General features: G+C 40.3%; 1 protein-coding gene and 1 long non-coding RNA gene across 2 annotated transcripts in view; one reads left to right on the top strand and one right to left on the bottom strand.

Moving 5' to 3' along the window:
* Nucleotides 1–9243, top strand: part of LOC126077777 (uncharacterized) — a 46200-nt gene extending 36957 nt beyond the window's left edge. The window contains exons 2-3 of the long non-coding RNA XR_007517847.1: nucleotides 1028–1129; nucleotides 7939–9243. This is a non-coding gene — a long non-coding RNA (uncharacterized LOC126077777). The remainder of the gene's footprint in view (nucleotides 1–1027; nucleotides 1130–7938) is intronic.
* MYO3B (myosin IIIB) overlaps nucleotides 1–21159 on the bottom strand; it is a 575113-nt gene that overhangs the window by 341845 nt on the left and 212109 nt on the right. The window contains 4 exon segments of the mRNA XM_049887401.1: nucleotides 1142–1246; nucleotides 5292–5408; nucleotides 6444–6540; nucleotides 20848–21003. Coding sequence (XP_049743358.1) covers nucleotides 1142–1246; nucleotides 5292–5408; nucleotides 6444–6540; nucleotides 20848–21003 — 475 coding nt within the window.

The raw sequence follows: 21159 nt of genomic DNA, 5'->3' as shown, positions 1-21159 counted from the left end.
AGTGTACTTATTATTTGCATTTCTCTTATTCTGAGTAAGGCTGGACATCTTTAAGGCCATTCATATTGTGTGTGTGTGTGTGTGACTTGTATATATCCTTTGTCCTTTTTTTTTGTATTGTTGGTCTTTTTATTATTGATTTCTAGGAGCTCTTTATGTGTAAAGATTAGGGAAACAGTTTCTTAACCTGAGAAACACATCTCTCTCTTTAGTCACCACCTCTCTATGAAATCTATGGACATTTCACAAGTCTCTGGGAAAGGCAAGAATTTGGTGATGCCAAGTTTTTAACTCATATTGAATCCAGGTACTCCATTTTATACTTGCAATTATAGTGTCATCTATTCTTCAACCAGTCCTAAAGCTGGGACTTCTAGGTCTCAGGAAATACACATATGATTTTCACTGAAAAATTATTCATCAAATTCGATGACTTCTATTTCAAACAGAATAAAGAAACACACATATATTAAAAAAAAACTAAGACTGTTGTTGTCGAGTCGATCCCAACTCATAGCTACCCTACAAAACAGAGGAGAACTGCCCTATAGGATTTCCAAGGCCGTACTCTTTACAGAAACAGACTGCCACATCTTTCTCCCTCAGGGCAGCTGGTGGGTTAGAACCACTAACCTTTTGGTTAATTTAGGTTAGTTCAGTCTTTACCCAATCCATAACAATTTCTCAGCAGCTCAGTGGTGTGGCACATGATCACTGTCAACCTGTGTGCAATAGTTCATACAAAAAGGGCTGAACCATGAAAATTTTGAGACCTTAATAGGAAGTAATTTCATTTATGCCATTCTACATACATCCTGTTTTTATTACAATCATTGCCATAAATTGGGTTTATGTTTGCTCTATGTTATTAGAAATATCCTCATTACATTTTATTAGGGAAAATAAATACTCTTGATGTGAATGTTTCACATCTTGAAAAGGGTTTTCCCGCTCCCTTGCTACCGTGACTTTATCAGTGTTCCAGTTTGACTGAGCTGCTATTTCATTTCCTATTTCCTTGGGTCAGCATCGGCACCCAGAATGAAAGGCTTTCAGGAGGACTGAAGAGCTAAAGAGGAAGATGAACAACATGTTACAGTGTGACTTGGTAGCAAGGGAATAACAGCAGGTGAGTTCTTACCTGGTCTTTGCTGAAAGTAACCATGCATTGGTAAGCAGCATCTGCTGATGCAAATATGTGGGGGGGATTTGAGGCTCGTTTTACACCATGATAAAGTCTGGAAAACTGAAGAAAAAAAATTATTAATGTAAGGGAAAATGGTCAAGCTTTTAAATCCTGCACCTCCTAATGCTCCACTACCTGTTGTCCACTAAACCAAAACTTGGTCACTTATTAAGGGAATCATTGCATCAAGATGTCTGTAGAGCACAGGTTCTAGAGTCTGCAGGCCTGAGTTCAAGTCCCAGTTTTTCACTTATTGGCTCCATGAGCTTGTACAAGTGAGTTAATATCTCTGAGCCGAATTTCCTTGTCTGCTAAGTGGGCTTGATAATGGTACCTATCGGTGTGGTGAGAATTAAGCAAGTAACTCAATGGTAATAATAAATTTTATGCACGTTACATATGTATATGTAAATATATTTTTTAATTTATTATTATCATTATATAATTATTATTATTGTTGTTGTTAGGTGCCATCGAGTTGGTTCCGACTCATAGTGACCCTACGCACAACAGAAGGAAACACTGCCCGGTCATGAGCCATCCTTACAATCGTTGTTATGCTTGAGCTCATTGTTGCAGCCACTGTATCAATCCACCTCGTTGAGGGTCTTCCTCTTTTCCGCTGACCCTGTACTCTACCAAGCATGATGTCCTTCTCCAGGGACTCATCCCTCCTAACAACATGTCCAAAGTATGTAAGATGCAGTCTCGCCATCCTTGCCTCTAAGGAGCATTCTGGCTGTACTTCTTCTAAGACAGATTTGTTGGTTCTTTTGGCAGTCCATGGTATATTCAATATTCTTCGCCAACACCACAATTCAAAGGCATCAATTCTTCTTTGGTCTTCCTTATTCATTGTCCAGCTTTCACATGCATATGATGCGATTGAAAATACCATGGCTGGAGTCAGGCACACCTTAGACTTCAGGGTGATATTTTTCCTCTTCAACGCTTTGAAGAAGTCCTTTGCAGCAGATTTACCCATGCAGTGCGTCTTTTCATTTCTTGACTGCTGCTTCCATGGCTGTTGATTGTGGATCCAAGTAAAATGAAATCCTTGACAACTTCAGTCTTTTCTCTGTTTATCATGATGTTGCTCATTGGTCCAGTTGTGAGGATTTTTGTTTTCTTCATGTTGAGGTGCAATCCATACTGAAGGCTGTGGTCTTTGATCTTCATTAGTAAGTGCTTCAAGTCCTCTTCACTTTCACCAAGCAAGGTTGTGTCATCTGCATAACGCAGGTTGTTAACAAATCTTTCTTCAATCCTGATGCCCTGTTCTTCTTCATATAGTCCAGCTTCTTGGATTATTTGCTCAGCATACAGATTGAATAGGTATGGTGAAAGAATACAACCCTCATGCACACGTCTCCTGACTTTAAACCAATCAGTATCCCCTTGTTCTGTCTGAACAACTGTCTCTTGATGTATGTAAAGGTTCCTCATGAGCACAATTAAGTGTTCTGGAATTCCCATTCTTCGCAATGTTATCCATAGTTTGTTCTGATCCACACAGTCGAATGCCTTTGCATTGTCAATAAAACACAGGTAAACATCCTTCTGGTATTCTCTGCTTTCAGCCAGGATCCATCTGACATCAGCAATGATATCCCTAGTTCCATGTCCTCTTCTGAAACCAGCCTGAATTTCTGGCAGTTCCCTGTCGATATACTGCTGCAGCCGTTTTTTTTTTTTCCACATACTTTTTTGTGCTGAGACGTTTTTCTTAGTAAATTGTGAGATCCTCATTTTCATAGTGTTTGACTTTATGTTAGTTGAGTCGTTACGTTTTTCTTGGCTTTTATCTTGAGTTATGGAGTTGTTATACCTTTTTGTGGTTACCTTATTATTTACCCCTATTTTTCTAAGTAAAAACCTAACTTGTTTCATTCTATATCGCCTTGTATCACTCTCCATCTGGCAGTTCAATGCCTCCTGTATTTAGTCCCTCTTTTTGATTATTGTGATCTTTTACCTATTGACTTCCATGATTCCCTGTTATGTGTATTATTATTTTTTTTAATTAATCTTAATTTGTTTGTTTTTGTGATTTCCCTATTTGAGTTGATATCAGGACGTTCTGTTTTGTGACCTTGTATTGTGCTGGTATCTGATATTATTGGTTTTCTGACCAAACAATATCCTTTAGTATTTCTTGTAGCTTTGGTTTGGTTTTTGCAAATTCTCTAAACTTGTGTTTATCTGTAAATATCTTAATTTCGCCTTCATATTTCAGAGAGAGTTTTGCTGGATACATGATCCTTGGCTGGCAGTTTTTCTCCTTCAGTGCTCTGTATATGTCGTCCCATTCCCTTCTTGCCTGCATGGTTTCTGCTGAGTAGTCTGAACTTATTCTTACTGATTCTCCCTTGAAGGAAACCTTTCTTTTCTCCCTGGATGCTTTTAAAATTTTCTGTTTATCTTTGGTTTTGGCGAGTTTGATGATAATATGTCTTGGTGTTTTTCTTTTTGGATCAATCTTAAATGGGGTTCGATGAGCATCTTGGATAGATATCCTTTCGTCTTTCATGATGTCAGGGAAGTTTTGTGTCAGGAGTTCTTCAACTATTTTCTCTGTGTTTTCTGTCCCCCCTCCCTGTTCTGGGACTCCAATCACCCGCAAGTTATCCTTCTTGATAGAGTCCCACATGATTCTTAGGGTTTCTTCATTTTTTTAATTCTTTTATCTGATTTTTTTTCAGCTATGTTGGTGTTGATTCCCTGGTCCTCCAGATGTCCCAGTCTGCATTCTAATTGCTCGAGTCTGCTCCTCTGACTTCCTATTGCGTTGTCTAATTCTGTAATTTTATTGTTAATCTTTTGGATTTCTACATGCTGTCTCTCTATGGATTCTTGCAACTTATTAATTTTTCCACTATGTTCTTGAATAATCTTTTTGAGTTCTTCAAGTTTTATCAGTGTGTTCCTTGGCTTTTTCTGCAGTTTGCCTTATTTCGTTTGTGATGTCTTGAAGCATTCTGTAAATTAGTTTTTTATATTCTGTATCTGATAATTCCAGGATTGTATCTTCATTTGGGAAAGATTTTGATTCTTTTGTTTGGGGGGTTGGAGAAGCTGTCATGGTCTGCTTCTTTATGTGGTTTGATATGGACTGCCGTCTCCGAGCCATCACTGGGAAACTAGTTTTTCCAGAAAATCCGCTGACTGGTACGCTGGCTCTAGGCTCTGAAAACAATTGCTGCCTCTCCGTATTTGTTTGTTCTCCATCTCTAAATCTGTGTTTGTTGTTCAGGGTTCGTAGATTGTTATGTATGTGATCAATTCACTTGTTTTTCCGAGTCTTTGTTGCAAGAGGGATCCACGGTAGCGTCCACCTAGTCCGCCATCTTGGCCCCGCCTCCTCTGCAGCCGTTTTTGAATGATCTTCAGCAAAATTTTGCTTGCGTGTGATATTAATGATATTGCTCTATAATTTCCACATTCGGTTGGATCACCTCTCTTGGGAATAGGCATAAATATGGATCTCTTCCAGTCAGTTGGCCAGGAAGCTGTCTTCCATATTTCTTGGCATAGACAAGTGAGGACCTCCAGCGCTGCATCTGTTTGTTGAAACATCTCAATTGATATTCCATCAATTCCTGGAGACTTGTTTTTCGCCGATGTCTTCAGAGCAGCTTGGACTTCTTCCTTCAGTACCATCGGTTCCTGATCATATGCCACCTCTTGAAATGGTTGAACATCGACTAATTCTTTTTGGTATAATGACTCTGTATATTCCTTCCATCTTCTTTTGATGGTTGTTTTAAAAAATTCACTACAAAATGTAAGAATTCAGTTTGTGTTGCACTGTTGTTGTGGTATGCCATCAATTCTGATTCACAGTGACCTTATACATCAAAGCAGAACTTGGAAACTGCATAGGGTTTCCAAGGAGCAGATGGTGGATTCAAACTGCCAAGCTTTTGGTTAGCAGCCAAGCTCTGAACCACTGTGCCACCAGGGCTCCTTGTGTTGCAAATTACCTGCATTTTTAAGTATGCACCCCTAAGAGTAGCACAGTCTCATTCTAACTTTTTTTTCTTTTGCCTTGTGATTTTTAATTGATTATTACTAAGGAGTAATATGCTCTTAATGAATTCCTTACCTGTGGAGAGTATATGCTTAGATTCTGAAAAGGGTTTAAGGCAATTAAGATGTCTCCAGCATATGTATAAATCAGCAAGTCCACATAACGCTTCTGCAACTGATGAATAATTGTATCCTAAGTGAATAAATGATATTGAAATTTAACATTATTTCTAATTAAGAGAGAAATTTTAAAAATAAATTCATTCTTACAAGAATATCTTTTCTCTAAAAGATGAAAGTTGTCAATTTAAATCATACACTGACCCTGAAGATTCTAAAGGTAGATGTTTGTTTTGAAAGAAGAAACATTAGGAATATGCTTACATATTCCTTTCAGTTGGAAGTTCAAGTCCAACCAGAGATGCCTCGAAAGAAAGGGCTGGTGATCTAATTCCAAAAAATCAGTCGCTGAAAGCTTGATGGAGCATAGTTCTATTCTGACAAACATGGGTTAAAAGGACTTGCTAACAGACACCGAGATATCCAACAAAGATTTTATTTGTTGTTATGAAAAACTGTCTCATCCAATCAAAATGTTACTTAGAATTTGATTTAATAGGCCTTTCCTACTGCTAAAGCACATATAATATAGTAATTTCATTTCTCAAAGCATTGCACTTAAAATTTATGTGGTGAAAATATAAAATTGAACATTTTTATAATATACTTTAGAGATTCAGGCATTGAAGTTAAGGGTCCCCAGAGTTAGAATCAGCAGAAGCAGGTCCACCACAATTAACAGCTCTATTAAACATGCATATTTTAAATGGGGATTGTCACAGTTTTCAAATTTAGAATTCAAGCTATATTAATGCCACTATTTCCCTAAATGAAGTAACCAACTATCTTAATTTCTAAGGTTAAGTTGTAAGCTTTTATTAAACAGAAAATACTTTCAGCTGATATATTCCATCATTCAGGTCAACAATGTAAAGGGCTTTATTGGAAAAATTCAAATTATTTTCTCTTCATCATTTGAGGGACTGGAAATGAATACATAACACAGGATCACAGACACAGCAACCAAATATTCCCCGCACTTCAGCCCAACTCTACCACAATTAAATTTCCAAGTGACCTTAGGAGAAGATGGTCTATAACAGAAAGGTCAGACCATTCACGTGAGACAAATGTCATTGGTGAGGGTTGCCTGCAAAATATTTAGTACCTCATCCAGAACCTCAAGGTTGACCAAATCATCCTCAAGGCAGTATTTTTCTGCATCCTCCACATGATAGGGTCTTTTGGTGTGCATTCTTTCATGCCTAGAAATGTATGAAAAAGTATAAGCATGAAGACAATAAATAATGTACCAGAAAGTGGGCAATGAGAATGGCTCATTCACAGTCTTAACACGTGACACGTTCAGAGACTTCAGGGACAGGGACAGAAGAGCAAGTCCAGTCCTGTTCCCCTAATGCTCTCCCTGTCACTGTAAAGCTTTCAGAGCTAAGGGGAGATCCACAGCTCAAGCCTCCCTTCTGCCACATTGAGGAGTGTTACCAACTGGCCCACCTAATACTTACATTTGCTTTTTTAAAAATGCCAACCACAGTACTTCCAGGAATAAATATCTCCTCACAATCTTTCTGCTAGGGTGAGGCATACAGTCCTCACAGGAGTATAACCATAAGTGTCTTCCTTTTCTTGAGGTCCCCTTGTGGTAGCCACAAGTGCCACTTACCCACTTTTTGTGAAATTTTTAAAAATACAGGAAACTGCAGAGAATAATAATTCAGTAAATACCAATGAGTTGATAATTATTTATATTTTAACTTATTTATTTGACATCCCTTTGTGATACATGTACTCCCCCCAGGGTGGCCGTGTTGGTGGTACCCTGTCAGCCTATTTTAAAGGATTGGTCATACACATATATGTACCCATGAGCAAAATTCAGTGTATGTTTAATTATACTAATGGTATCATTCTGCTAATTTGTTTTTTTAATTCAGCATTGTGATTTTTTAAAACTATGTTTATGTGTGTACATCTAGTTCATTTGCTTTAATCACTGAATATACACCAACTTATTTGCCCAATCCCATGTTTATCAAAATTTAGGCTGATACAAAGTTTTTCCTGTTAGAAACAATGCAGCACTCAGTATCTCTATATGTATCTCCTTGCACAATATATGTTGGACTTTCTCTCAGGTGGCATTGCTTACCAGCAGCATTATAAAAATTTGGTTGGCGATCAATACCAATCTCTTTGGTATACTAAAATATAGTCTTTAAGGTATAAAATTAATTCGAGGCCACAATAGGTCTTCCTATTTCCCTTTATAAACTTACCGCTACCCAGTGTGGCACAGGGGAAAAGCACTGGCCTGGAAGTTAAGAGCTCTGGGTCCTAGTTTTAAGATTGTGAATAATGTGGTGTGCGTCAATTAGCAGTCCCTTAACTGCCAGAATCTTAGCTTTCCTCATTTATGAAATAGAAGCAGTCATGACTAGTCTATCAGTCTCACCAATGGCTGTGAAAATCAAATACAGTCATAGATATAAAAATACTTTGAAAACGAAAAAGGTTGACCAAATGTACCAAGTGACTATCCTTACAAATTCTGGTCAAATTTGGAATCAACAACTTTGAAACCTTAACACATAACTCAAAATATTGTTAACTAAACAAAATCACATGTAAAAATGTCCTTCCAGGTACTGTAAATTCACCAGAAGAGGAAGCATTATTACTTGGTTAGTTAGACTATATGAAGAAGAATGTGATACCAAGGTTGGTGGAAGACTAATTAACAACCTGCAATATACAGATAACACAACCTTGCTTGCTGAAAGTGAAGAGGACTTGAAGCACTAACTAATGAAGATCAAAGACCACAGCCTTCAGTATGGTTTGCACCTCAACATAAAGAAAATAAGAATCCTCACAACTGGACCAATAAACAACATCATGATAAACGGAGAAGAGATTAAAGGTGTCAAGGATTTTATTTAACTTGGATCCACAATCAACAGCCACGGAAGCAGCAGTCAAGAAATCAAAAGATGTGTTGCACTGGGCAAATCTGCTACAAAGGACCTCTCTGAAGTGTTGAGAGGCAAAGATGTCACCTCAAAGTCTAAGGTGTGCCTGACCCAAGCCGTGGTATTTTCAATGGCATCATATGTATGTGAAAGCTGGACAATGAGTAAGGAAGACCAAAGAAGAATTGACGCCTTTGAATTGTGTTGGCGAAGAATACTGAATATACCACGGACTGCCAAAATAACAGACAAATCTGTCTTGGTAGAAGTACAACCAGAATGTTTCTTAGAAGCAAGGATGGCGAGACTGCGTCTTACATACTTTGGATGCGTTTGTCAGGAGGGATCAGTCCCTGGAGAAAGGACATCATGCTTGGTAAAGTACAGGGTCAGTGGTAAAGAGGAAGGCCCTCAACAAGATGGATTGACACAGTGGTTGCAACAATGGGCCCAAGGATAACAACGATTGTGAGTATGGCACAGGACAGGACAGTGTTTCATTCTGTGGTACATAGGGTCGCGATGAGTTGGAACCGACTCAAGGCACCTAACAACCACCACCACCTAGTGCCCTACTTGGGAATAACATCTATTATGAAATTTGCCTGAAAAATTCTTGGTATAATTGGAAAAGACAGATCTCCAACTAAAAGGAAAAACCCTGGTGGCGTAGTGGTTAAGTGTTACAGCTGCTAACTAAAAGGTCGGCAGTTCAAACCTACCAGGTGCTCCTGGGAAACTCTATGGGGGCAGTTCTACTCTGTCCTGAAGGGTCACTATGAGTCAGAATCCACTCAACAGCAATGGGTTTGGTTTGGAAACCCTGGTGGCATAGTGGTTAAGTCCTATAGCTGCTAACCAAAAGGTTGGCAGTTCGAATCCACTAGGCGCTCTTTGGAAATTCTAGGGGGCAGTTCTATTCTGTCCTACACAGTCGCTATGAGTCAGAATTGACTTGACGGCAAAAGGTTTTTTTTTTTTTTTTTCAACTAAGAGGTACTTAGATTGAGTATTCCAAAGTTTAGAGGAATGCAGGTATAGATAAATGAATGAATAAATAGCAAAAGACATTCTATTACATCAAGAGTACATGGTAAGGTATCACAATTTTAATGGCTCAAAAGACATTTTCAAATACAGCGAAGTCCACAGTGCTTTCTTTATGAGGCTATAACTATGGTGGCTTCTTAGCCTGGCTTCCCAGACAAATAGAACTTTGGGACTGAAGGTTAGAGGGGAAGAGAGCCAAAGCTCTGGCTGGTTCCTGGAGTTCGGATTTAGTGTTGAAGTGAGTGGGGGCAGGGTGTAAGTATAGTTGGCCTTAGTTTTCAAGATCAGGGAAAAGAGGAACTGGTGTCTGAGTTGACGGCTCAAGCAAGGTATAAATGAGGTAAGTCTGAAATACCAAGACCAAGAAAATGGGGAGGGCGGAAGGTGGGGAGAGGTGGAGTAAAAGCAGGATTTGAAAAATGGCTGAGGCAACCAGAGACAAAGGCTAGAAGTTACCCTAAGACAACTGTGGGCACAGACGACGTGGAGGACAGAGGGCTTTTATGGAATGATTTTGGCCTAGACCCTAAGTGGGAAAAGAGCTTTAGGAGCACCAAACCGGTTTAGATACTGGAGGAGTTGTTCTGATGGAATAAATTACTGAAGTGTTGCTGCCTTCACTATAGCTTTAATTTCTACGTCTACATTATGGTTAAAATCATTTCTCTGTGAGTATTCTTAACACCTCATCACTGGAGCCCAGATGGCAGAGTATTTAAGAGCTTGGTTACTACCCAAAAAGACTGACAGTTCAAATCCACCAGCCGCTCCTTGGAAGCTCTATGAGACAGTTCTACTCTGTCCTATAGGGTTGCTATGAGTCAGAATCAACGGCAATGGGTTTGGGTGTTTTGGTTGGCCCTACAGACTTCTTTGAGCTGCTAGCCCTATGAATGATATTGACATATATTATGTTTTTTGCCCAAAAGTGGCTCCTTAATCTCTTAGCCTATTCCTTTCTGCCAGCTCTGGAAATGGTGACTTCCAAGTTGTTAGGTGCAAATAGGGATGCTAGGAGCTTCACATAGTTGCAGTGGGGTGCATTCCTCCATTCACTCCCAACTATAATGAAGAACAAAGCAATAGAAAGAGGTCCTCTGAATTATAACTCAAGGATGAAAAGGAAACAAACTCTTTTAGCCTAATAATTATGTTAGTGAGAGGTTACTTTCTACGTGGAGAAATGCATGATGGTCTTTTAGACAATGATCCTGTGGCAGGACCATTATGTAGGTCACTTCCACTCCTTCACATTATGGATCACGGCTCTCTCCTTCATCCAAGAGTGAAACTGGAATGAGTGGAGAATGATTAAGACGCCACCACATGCCAGATACAAAAGGAAGTAAAATTAGTTGGGGGTGGGGGTAGAGAAGAGAGGGAGTGATGGAGTAAAATTAGTTGGGGGTGGGGGTAGAGAAGAGAGGGAGTGATGGAGAGGGCTCAGGCTCAAAGAGGCCTTATGGTGGTCCTCAAAAGTCTCAGACAAAGGTCTCTGGCCATGAGCCAGGGACAAGTTGACAAGTGAACAGAATTAGAGGAACCACTCCCTTATCACCACATACCATGGATTCCATACGGTAAGAATATTGTTCAAAAGTGGGGAGAGAGCACTATCACTGCATCCAAAGTCAGGGATGTTGAATATATCTTCCAACTCATTATTTCCATTTTCAATGTATCTTTTGATAACAGAGTTGATAAAAGAGATACTTTCATTTGACAATAACTAAAGTGAGAAAAACAATGACAGACTATTTAGGTGTGATACCATTCTACTGAGAGTCAAAATGTGGACAGAGATACCAAGTAGATAACAAGCTATATGAGCTCTATCTTTACCCAGAACTTAAGGTTATATCTATCAAACAAACATTACAGTACTGTTTTAGTCATCTAGTGCCGCTGTAATAGAAATACCACAAGTGGCTGGCTTTAACAAAGAGGTTTATTTTCTCACAGTAAGGTTGGCTAAAAGTCCAAATTCACAGCGTCAGCTCTAGGGGAAGGCTTTCTCTGTTGGCCTTCTCATCAATCTTCCCCCAGACTAGGAGCTTCTTTGAGCAGGAACCCTGGTCCAAAGGATGTGCTCTGCTCCAGCACTGCCTTCTTGGTGGCATGAAGTCCCCAACTCTCTGCTTGCTTCTCTTTCCTTTTCTCTCTGAAGAGGTAAAAGGTGGTGCAGGCCATACCCCAGGGAAACTCCCTTTACTTTGAATCAGGGAGGTGACCTGAGTAAGGGTGGTGATACGATCCCATCCTAATCCTCTTAACATAAAATTACGATGACAAAATGGAGGACAACCACACAATACTGGGAATCATAGCCTAACCAAGTTGATACACACATGGGGCGGGGGGGGGGGGTGGACACACAATTCAATCCATGACAAGTACATACATTAAAAAATACAAGGATTCTTTGGGTAGAAATTACTATAGTTTCTGGCAGTTTTTCATCTAAGCAAACTTTTCACCAGAGTTTCAATAAGTCAGTATCTTGTTATCCATCATACTAACCACTATTTGATATATTCACTTTCTCTAGGCAGCAAAAATCAGTGACACCAGCACAAAATTAAATGTTAATTCATTCATTCACTCAGAGATAGGTAGATAGATATATCCGACACTAATTATATCAGGGTGTAGATTTCTTTCGTTACCAAGTGGATCTTTAACCTCCTGTGTGTCAAGCATTTTCAGGACTTATGAAGTAGTCACTCTGGAATCATTATTTACATGGGAGCCATCAGTGTATATGATATGGTGTGTGTATGCGAGTGTATGTGCACATTTCCACATAAAAGAGGGAAGAAGTGAGGTACACACTGGGAAAGCTGGGCAGTTAAGCAGTGAGCAATCTGTTTTAAAGGTCACTGCTGCAAAAAAGCTGAAAAGAAATCAGAAAAGCTGAGGTCATTGTTTTAATCAGCCTCAGGCAAACCACAAGGGCAGAATCAAAATCCATTAAACAGAGCAGAAAACACCCAGCAACTTAATTCTGCCGCCACGCAACACATAGAGTAGACCCTTGGCATTTGAAGGTTTAACATTTGTGGTTTCAGCTAGTCCCAAGCCACCCTGCAGAGGCGCGACATTCAGAGTCTTGTAATTTTACCGAGGCTTACAGTTGAGTCAGTGACAAGATGTTGGTGAGCAGGAGGGAACCACTCACAGCAAACCCGGCACCTTCCTGCCCCTATTTGCATCCAGAATGGTTTTGCTCTTCTCTCACTCTCGAGAAATGATAAAAAGCATGTTTTCCGTTCTACTTCGCTGAACTTTGGAGCCCTGGTGGTGCAGTGGTTAAGAGCTATGGTGAGCTATAGCTGCTAACCAAAAAGGTCGGCAGTTCAAATCCACCAGCTGCTCCTTGGAAACCCTATGGGGCAGTTTTACTTTGTCCTACAGGGTTGTTTTGAGTCGGAATCAACTCAATGGCACTGGGTTTGGTTGTTTTGTTTCGTTTTTTTGGTATCAGAGAATAAGCCTTGGATTCATAATTGCTGTAAAGTATCTGAATCAAATACATGCCATGGGAAAATTATAAATTACCAGTACTGGAAAAACTTAAATTCCAATGGTTTCAACCACACACTATAATCAGCAACAGATGAGGCAGGTAGCCTCAGAGCCCAACCCTTCTAAGACACACCTGCCCTGGCTTATCCTCCTACACCGAGCAGAATAAACTGTACTTCCTTCTGAAATGGTCCTTGACAAGATAACCACAAAACAGGCCACTATGACCTCAACCAGCCTCTGGGTAGAGGCTTAACATCCTAAGGAAAGAAAATCAACCTCTTCCTCCATCCTGGGGGATGGAACTCTTGTCTAAAGAAAATGCATACTCATCCCCAAGCTCTGAGCCCCTGTCTGAAGGTCAGTCCTGAATACTCATGATAAATTTACATTTCCTTGTGGGCTCTCTATAAAAGCCCATCTCCCCAAGCTGCCTGAGAAAAGTCTTGGAGGCAACAACCCCAACTGTTCCTTTCCTGGTACAAATGAAATGAAGGCATCTTTTCTGATCTCCCACCTCAGCCTCTTGTTTATTGGCTATAAGAAGTCACACCAAGAAAAACCTGGGGTTTTCAGCTGGCAACACAAGTAATGGTATCAAATCTCAAACAGAATGAAGCAGCTTCTCCACATGTGCTTCTGTTGTCCTACATATATATAGAGGTAAAAGGGGAATGGATCCCAGCATGATTTTACAAAGAAACATATCACTCAGAGGGGTAAAATGTTTAGTCCCAGAGGGATGAGTCTGGGGGACTCACACCTGAAGCCCTAGTGCAGTTTCTGCTCTACTGTCAACACTCCCCGCTACCACCTCCTTTCTCAGCCTTGTTCTTGAATGCCTGTTCTAGCTCCTCATCATAACTGAAACACACCACTTTCCCACAACACTCTTGTCCCAACTCCACCTTCCATCCACTCACTGGGAGGAGAAGGGAGGGCATATCATCCCTGCTCCCTTCTGCCTTTCCCAACCATTGTTCTCCCTAACCAATCTCTCCTCTTTTAAATTCACAACCGCTCTTATACCATCCCCTCTGGAAAGCCTTGTTATCTGCAAAACTCCTTCCTCTTAGCGCTTGTGACACCCAGTTCCCTTCTCTCTACCACTCCCCCTGATGTCAGTCTTTGGTTTTCCCATTCCCTACCAATCTCTTTGCAATTCTTCTCACACTCCCATCTCAGGGTTCCTCAATTCACTTTTATTTCTATTCCACTGAAGCTCTCCCAGACTATTCATTCGACATTATGATTTTTAAAACTATGTTCATCTATGTACATTCACTTTAATCACTGAGTAATATTCCCAATCATCTCTCAAAAGGTCCCAAGATCTCAGTTCTGAAATTCCCCTTCTCACCACAGCCTCCCATCCTGTCATTGTCTTCACTGTAACTGCCAATCTACTGACCTACACCCTTCCTAGTCTCAAAGTCAATAAACCCCTTCTGACTTCACTTTCTCCTATACCTCAAGAGAACTTCAAGAATGCTCTTAATACTGTGATTCCCTTACCCCCTTGTTCACCTATCACATCCATCTAAGTCAATGTCCAGCCTAAAAAAGACGACAATAACTGCATTCTCTACTCCTATTCCTTGTTGTTAAGAGTTGCTGGAAACGACGGATGAGAAAGTTGGTGGTGGTGATGGTATACTTCTTGAGATTTTGTAGTGCTAAATGCTCTCTCTAATGCTCTACATGCATTAATTTAAACATTGACTTCACAACAGAATACTACTCAGTTTAAGTTTCACCTGGGCTTTCTGTGTTACTGAGAAATCATTATATCAATCTTTAATTGACTCTATCATATACCTCATAATGTCTATTTCAAAGATGTAATACTTCCCTGGAGTACACAGCCCACTCCCAACTCTGAGAACACTTTCCTTAATTCTCTGGCAAGATAAAGGTCATTCAATATGAATTTCCTCATAGAACTTTCTCCCCCTCAAATATTCTGGGCCTTTTCATCTAATCCCTCCCTGTGTCAAAAGAAAACTGAGTCACTAATAAAATTAATCTATTAGCTGCGTTTCATTCAGGCAGAAGACTCGTGAATCAAGTAGCACCAAACCAAATGTGCAAAGGTACTCTGCAAATTATCAGCAGTGACTGGCTTTTCATCAGGGCTTTGAACTGATTCAGTGATTCAGTAGGGTTTGAACTCCTGCTGAAAACTTGGATTTCTAACAAGTTCCCAGGAAGTTATACAAAAGAATCACCTGGGGATCTTGTTAAAATCTAGATTCTGATTCAGTATCTCTGGGTACAAATGCAAATTCTCAATGATAACCAACAGCAGCCAGGACCTGCTTAGCTATTATCAAACAAAGCCTTAAGTGATACCACTGGGTGTGGCTCAACTGGTAGCTGCTCAGACCAAGGGGAACCAGCCTCTCCTGTACATTGTCCTCAGAGCTCCATGTGTAGCTCAGGCCGATCAAACCCAGTTTACTAGCCTAAATGCCAGAGAAAAAATGCAATTTGTCTTACTGCGCCTGCACATCATGATAACCTACGTAGTCCATAACGATTGTATTACTTCCTTGTGAGAGATGGTGTAAAAGGTTCTGCCTCCCTTTGTTTTTGGAGCTTGATTTGAGGTATACGTCTCCTTGCTCCCTGCCTGGGCACTTGCAATAAACTTGATGAGAAGCTGCACCTGAGCAGGACCTGCCTTGGGTAACATCAGCAGAGAACTTGTTAGAAATGCAAATTCTCAACAGGGGTTTGCACCAGAACAAACCAGTTCTAACCCCAGCTTTTTACTGGCAAAATGAGGAAGAAAAGAAATGCTGTCAGAATTTCATTGGTTAACAAGTGTGGAAGAGCTGTCAGAATCTCACTGGTCAATGAGGGTGACCTGATTTACAGGAAAGCTAGGCTTAAGTTTCAGTAAAGTCAAGTCGTAGGGGTGTTCTGTATTCCACCACCTTTGTCTACTACAATGAAGTCAAGCACATGACTCCATTTTTATTTCATTTGACATCTGTTTTAGAGATTCTATCTCTAAGGCCAATCTTCTTTTTAGGCCCTTGATTCCACTCCCTCTTGCTTCCTCTGCCATTGTTATGGATTGAAGTATGTCCCCCCAAAATATGTGTATCAATTTGGCTAGACCATGATTCCTGGTATTGTGTGAATTTTCTACCATTTTGTCATCTGATGTGATTTTCCTATGTGTTGTAAGTTCTACCTCTGCAATATTAGGATTTGGGATGAGATAGGAGTAGCAGAAGTTATGTTAATGAGGCAGGACTCTATAAGATTAGATTGTGTCTTAACCCAATCTCTTTTGAGATATAAAAGAGAGAAGCAAGCACAGAGACATGGGGACCTCACACCATGAAGAAAGAAGAACCAAGAGCACAGTGCATCCTTTGGACCTGGGGTCCCTGCACTGAGCAGCTCCTAGTCCAGGGGGAGACTGATGACAAGGTCCATACTCCAGAGCCAACAGCGAAAGCTTTCTCCCAGAGCTGACGCCCTGAATTCGGACTTGTAGCCTACCAGATTGTGAGAGAATAAACTCCTGTTTGTTGAAACCATCCACTTGGTGGTATTTCACTCATATCAGCACCAGATAACTAAGACAGCCATGATCTCCTCTCTCTTCTATATTCAATGTTTCCCTCTACATAAAGATGTCTGCCCAAGTTTTTCCCATCCTTTAATAACTTGCCTTCTTCCCTGCAACCCTCTCACACTACAGACTTCTTTCTCCCCTGGGGAAAGTACTAAAAGTGACAAACATTCCCTGTCTTTGCAAAGATGGCAAGGCAGTTTTCCCTGTAGATTATAGGTATCATTCCTTTGCATCATTTCTTATAACTAAACAATTTGCTCTAGCTGGGAGTCCAGCACTATTTGGATCATTGAAAAACTCTAGGCAGAAAGCTAGAAGCTTTCTGTAATACCTAGAATCACTTGGCATTGCATTTAATACGTAATGAAGGGAGAGTAGAGACTTTCGACTAGTCCCTGTCTCAGTGCAACTTCTATTTCATTCAGGGCTTCGAGCCAGTTCATTTGGTTTGAACCCCTGCTAAGAATTTGTGTTTCTAACAAGTTCCCAGGCGATGCTAATGCTGCTGGTTAGGGACCAATCCTGAGAATCACTAGTAGAGCAGTGGTTCTCAAAATTTATTATACATAAGAATGCCCTGGGAATCTTGTTAAAATGTAGATTCTGATTCAGAATATCTGGGGTGGAAAGGCAAATTCTCAGCAGGGGTTTAAACCATAGTGAACTGGTTCGAAGCCCTGGTTTCACTGCAGTGTGAACCAGGGCAGCGAGGCAGCCAATTTGGGTAGGTCCTGAAACACTTACCTTTTTCCCTAATCTCCCTCAACCAATTTACAACTACGTCCTGTCAATACCATTACCTTTTTTTTTTTTTTTTTTGTGAAGCTGTACACAGCAAAACATACAACAATTCAACAGTTTCTACACGAAAAGTGTAGTGACACTGGTTACATTTTTCAAGTTGTGCCACCTTTCTCCATATCCTTTTCTGAATTGTTTTATCATCATTAACAAAAACTCACTGTCCCCTAAGTTTCTCATCTAACTTTTGAATTGCTCTTATCAATTTGATCACATATAATTCTTTGCAAGAACACAAAAGTTCAAGGCTGACATTCTTTTCTAATTAAACTAAACTACTGTTTGGTCTAAAGATGATTTCCGGGGATATTTTCGGTTTAAGATTTAACGATTTCCTCAGGGCAACAGTTTTGGGGAATATTTCAACTTCAGTGGCTCCGGAGAGTCTGGATTCCATGAAAACTTGAAGTTCTGCTCCACATCCTACTCCCCCACCCCCCCCTCACACCCCCCTCCCCACCCAGTTTACAATCAGGATTCTTCTACAGAAAAAACGTTCAGTAAAGATTTAAGCCAGGCACCATTCAGTTCTTCCGGTCTCAAGGCAAAAGAGGCGGCTGTTCATGGAGGCAATTATACATGGACAATAGGATTCTCTTAATATCTTTCACCATTTGTAAATTGTCATGATTGGCTCACTCACATCTCTGCCTCCAGCCTTGCCCCCTCCATTCCTTTCTCTACATTGCAATCAGAATAACCTTCCTGGGACACTCCCCTGCTTGAAACCCTTCAGAGGCTCCCTAGTGCCTAAGGAACAAATCCAAGCTCCTCAGGCCTATCATTATCAGGCTCCTGCCAACCCTTGTCTCTCCATCCCATCTGTCCCAAGTCACTCTCCAGCCATGCCAACTACTTGTTCAGGAAATTCCCCAAGCTCTCTCCAGCCTCTGTGCCTTTGTCCTTTGCTCATTCTGCCCCCTCCACCTAGAATACCCCCCTTTCCCAACTATCTTCTATTTGCTCTTCAGGGCAGTTCAAGCACTGCCTTCCCAACAGCTCTAGGGGGCCTTCCTCAGCCATCCCAGCCCCAGGTTGTTTCGGTGGCTTTCCCAGGTGCTCTTTTATCCCAGGCATTCCTTTATCCAAGCACTTTTCATACGGAGCTACTCTCATCTGATTCTTTGACTGTATCACACAATCGACTACTAGCTCTTTATCAGGAACTGTATCTGATTTGCCTTTGTAGTCCCTGTGTTCAGCATAGGGCCCAACACATACATGCATATAAATGTCTCTTGGATGAATACATGAATAAATTACATTTGGAATAACAGAAATTGATATTTTTTACATTCACCGGTACCTCAGTGCTGTTTATTATCATGATATTGTACAGTAAGCAAATACAGATGAATTTGCACAGATTAAGGCCAAAAGGCAGTTAGTGTTAAAAAGAACTGGACAGCTCTTAATAGACCATGCATGGATACTTCCACTGCTTGCTGACATTTTTTGAGGGTTAACTCTGTATCAAGAACTATTCTAGGCATTTTATGTGTATTGACTAACTTAACCCTCAAAATATCTCCATTTCGTTGATGAAGAAACTAAGGCACAGAAAGGTTAAATAACTTGTCCAATAAGTGGCTGAGCTGGAATTCAAACCTGGAAGAGCCAGTGGCTTTAACCACTGCAGCGTACCGCCTGCTGGGTGACCATAATTATACAGAAAAGCAATGAGTTGTATTGGCCTCACTCATTGATGCCCTCACTTCAATTTTCTTCATTTTTTATTCAACCTTAACTTGGAAACCTCAAACTTTAAATACATTGAGTTACCGGCATCAAATGATATTTGATGTCTGCTCTTTCTGAAAATTTTTCCTGATGAGCTTAAAAAACATCTCCGTAACCAACTCCTGGTCAGTTGCTAAGAGGAAGTAACAGTCGGTGGGAGTTTAAGAGTCAATGACGTGCTGTGTTTCCTTCGGAATTAACTTCCCCACATCCTAAAGGATGTGGCTGCTTAAAGTTTTGATACCTATTTGTGAGGTTGTATTTCTTTTTTTTTTATGACTGTTCAAAGAACCACAAACTGCTAAGTGAAAGTGAAGATGACAAAGACCCTGTGAGAAGCCTCTGCCACCATAGGAAGTGTGTGACATCAAAGGAGTTAACAAAAATAGAGGAGCGAGAGAGCCTGGAGTCAGAGTCGTGATTTTCTACGGTAAAAGGACAAAGATTTTTAAAAGGAGAATCTAGGCAAAGTCAAGTAAATGTCAAAGGCTGGGTAACTTTGCAAACTAAGTCTGAGGAATGATTCCATCGCAGACCTGAGAGCAGAGAGAGGGGGAGGAGACGCCTGATATGATCTGCATCATTTGAATGGGGTGTTTGTATTTTATTTGGTGTATATTTTACTTTATTCTTTGGTGGTGATGCTTGCGGCGGGGGGTGGGGGTGGGGGGGAGGCGGTAGTGAGAGCAGGGGGTAGGTTTAGTAACAAAAGCAGGGAGGAAAAGGAATTGCAGTTCCTGGGGCTTAAATACAAGCTCCTACAGCTTCAAAAACGGTATCAAGTCACAAGAATTTCTCTGCATTTCTCTACCCTACATAGGCAAGCCATAGACATGGCAGTGGTAAAAGCTATCCAAAAAAGGAAGTTGGTTGGAGGTAGGGAATCAGCAAGATGTAGTCACCTTGAAACTACCTCTCCAAGCCCCAAGAGTTCTGACGCCCACCAATATTTGGCTTTTTGATTTGTAAATAGTTTCCTGCAGAATACATGAATAATTCCAGAACTTGTGAATTCTGGTATTTTATTTTCTTCACCTCTGGTATTTCAAATGTTCTTTCAATAATAATGAACTGGAGCTTATCTGCAGCCTGGCCAGTTTTATAAAACCAAATAATTGCTGAGCAGGGGAAGCAGGTTTATTTACATTAAAAAGATTTTTTAAAGAGAAATTCTGCCACCCTCTGGACAGGAATCAAAGATCTATTTCTTCTAGACCACCACAGAATACTGTTTTAAGCAATTACCACTGAAAATAAACATTTATTTAGTAAAAAAAAAAACAACAAAAAAAACCCTCTATCCTTAAAATGGCAAATCTCAGTTGCTTTAAAAAGATAGCAAAGACAATATTTGAGGATGGGGATCATTTAAAAACACTAAATTGCCTTTAAGGAATTTTTAATGAATGTCGAAGCTGTATCAGAGCACATTAGAAAAAAACACCTTCAGTATTTAACTCTGAATGTTTCCAAAATCCCTTTACAACCTACATTTCTGTTCTCCAGTCTGCAATGGCCAAGTGAAGACCATTCAAGCAGTCTCAGCTGTGACTGCTCTCCTATAGTAACCTCTATTGGAAATAAATTCACATTTATATTCAATACAAACGTATATGTTTGTTGTTTTTAACTAGAGAGGGCTGAGGGAGATTTCACCACGGTGGAGAGAAATTAGCTATATAAGCACAAATCGGCAGCCTGTGTCTGACACTCTCTTGCTCTCATCCACTAGGCATGGAGTACTTAACGTAACGAAAATGGAACTCTCAAAAATGCAGGGATGTGATGATTAGCAGTAATATTCTGGGCAAATCAAAACATAGGACATGCTGTTTTTATAAACAGAAGCAGCAGGAAGATGCTGAGTACGGTACCTGGTTTTAACAACAGGGTTTAGACGCTTCTGGTCATGGAGGACCTTGGCCAGCTGTTTTTGCAGAAGCAAAACCTTTCCGTGGGCTCCTTTAATAAACGGGTGGTTGAGGAGATGTGCAACGGAAGGCCGCTTTTCAAAATCCTTAATGAGACACCTGTTTGAAAAATCAACAAACAATCCAAAGTATAGTCTTAGACATCCCTTCTGTAAATGTGAGAGGAGGCAAGAAAGCTCATTTCTAAATCAGTAACCTACACAGTCCTTTCTTTATTAATATGTACTGCAAAAGAGAAAAAGATAACTATTCACT

Source organism: Elephas maximus, chromosome 6 (assembly GCF_024166365.1).
Source record: "Elephas maximus indicus isolate mEleMax1 chromosome 6, mEleMax1 primary haplotype, whole genome shotgun sequence".
Classification (NCBI taxonomy): domain Eukaryota; kingdom Metazoa; phylum Chordata; class Mammalia; order Proboscidea; family Elephantidae; genus Elephas; species Elephas maximus.
Note: the sequence above shows the minus strand (reverse complement) of the source record. Positions and strands in the feature narration are given on the sequence as shown.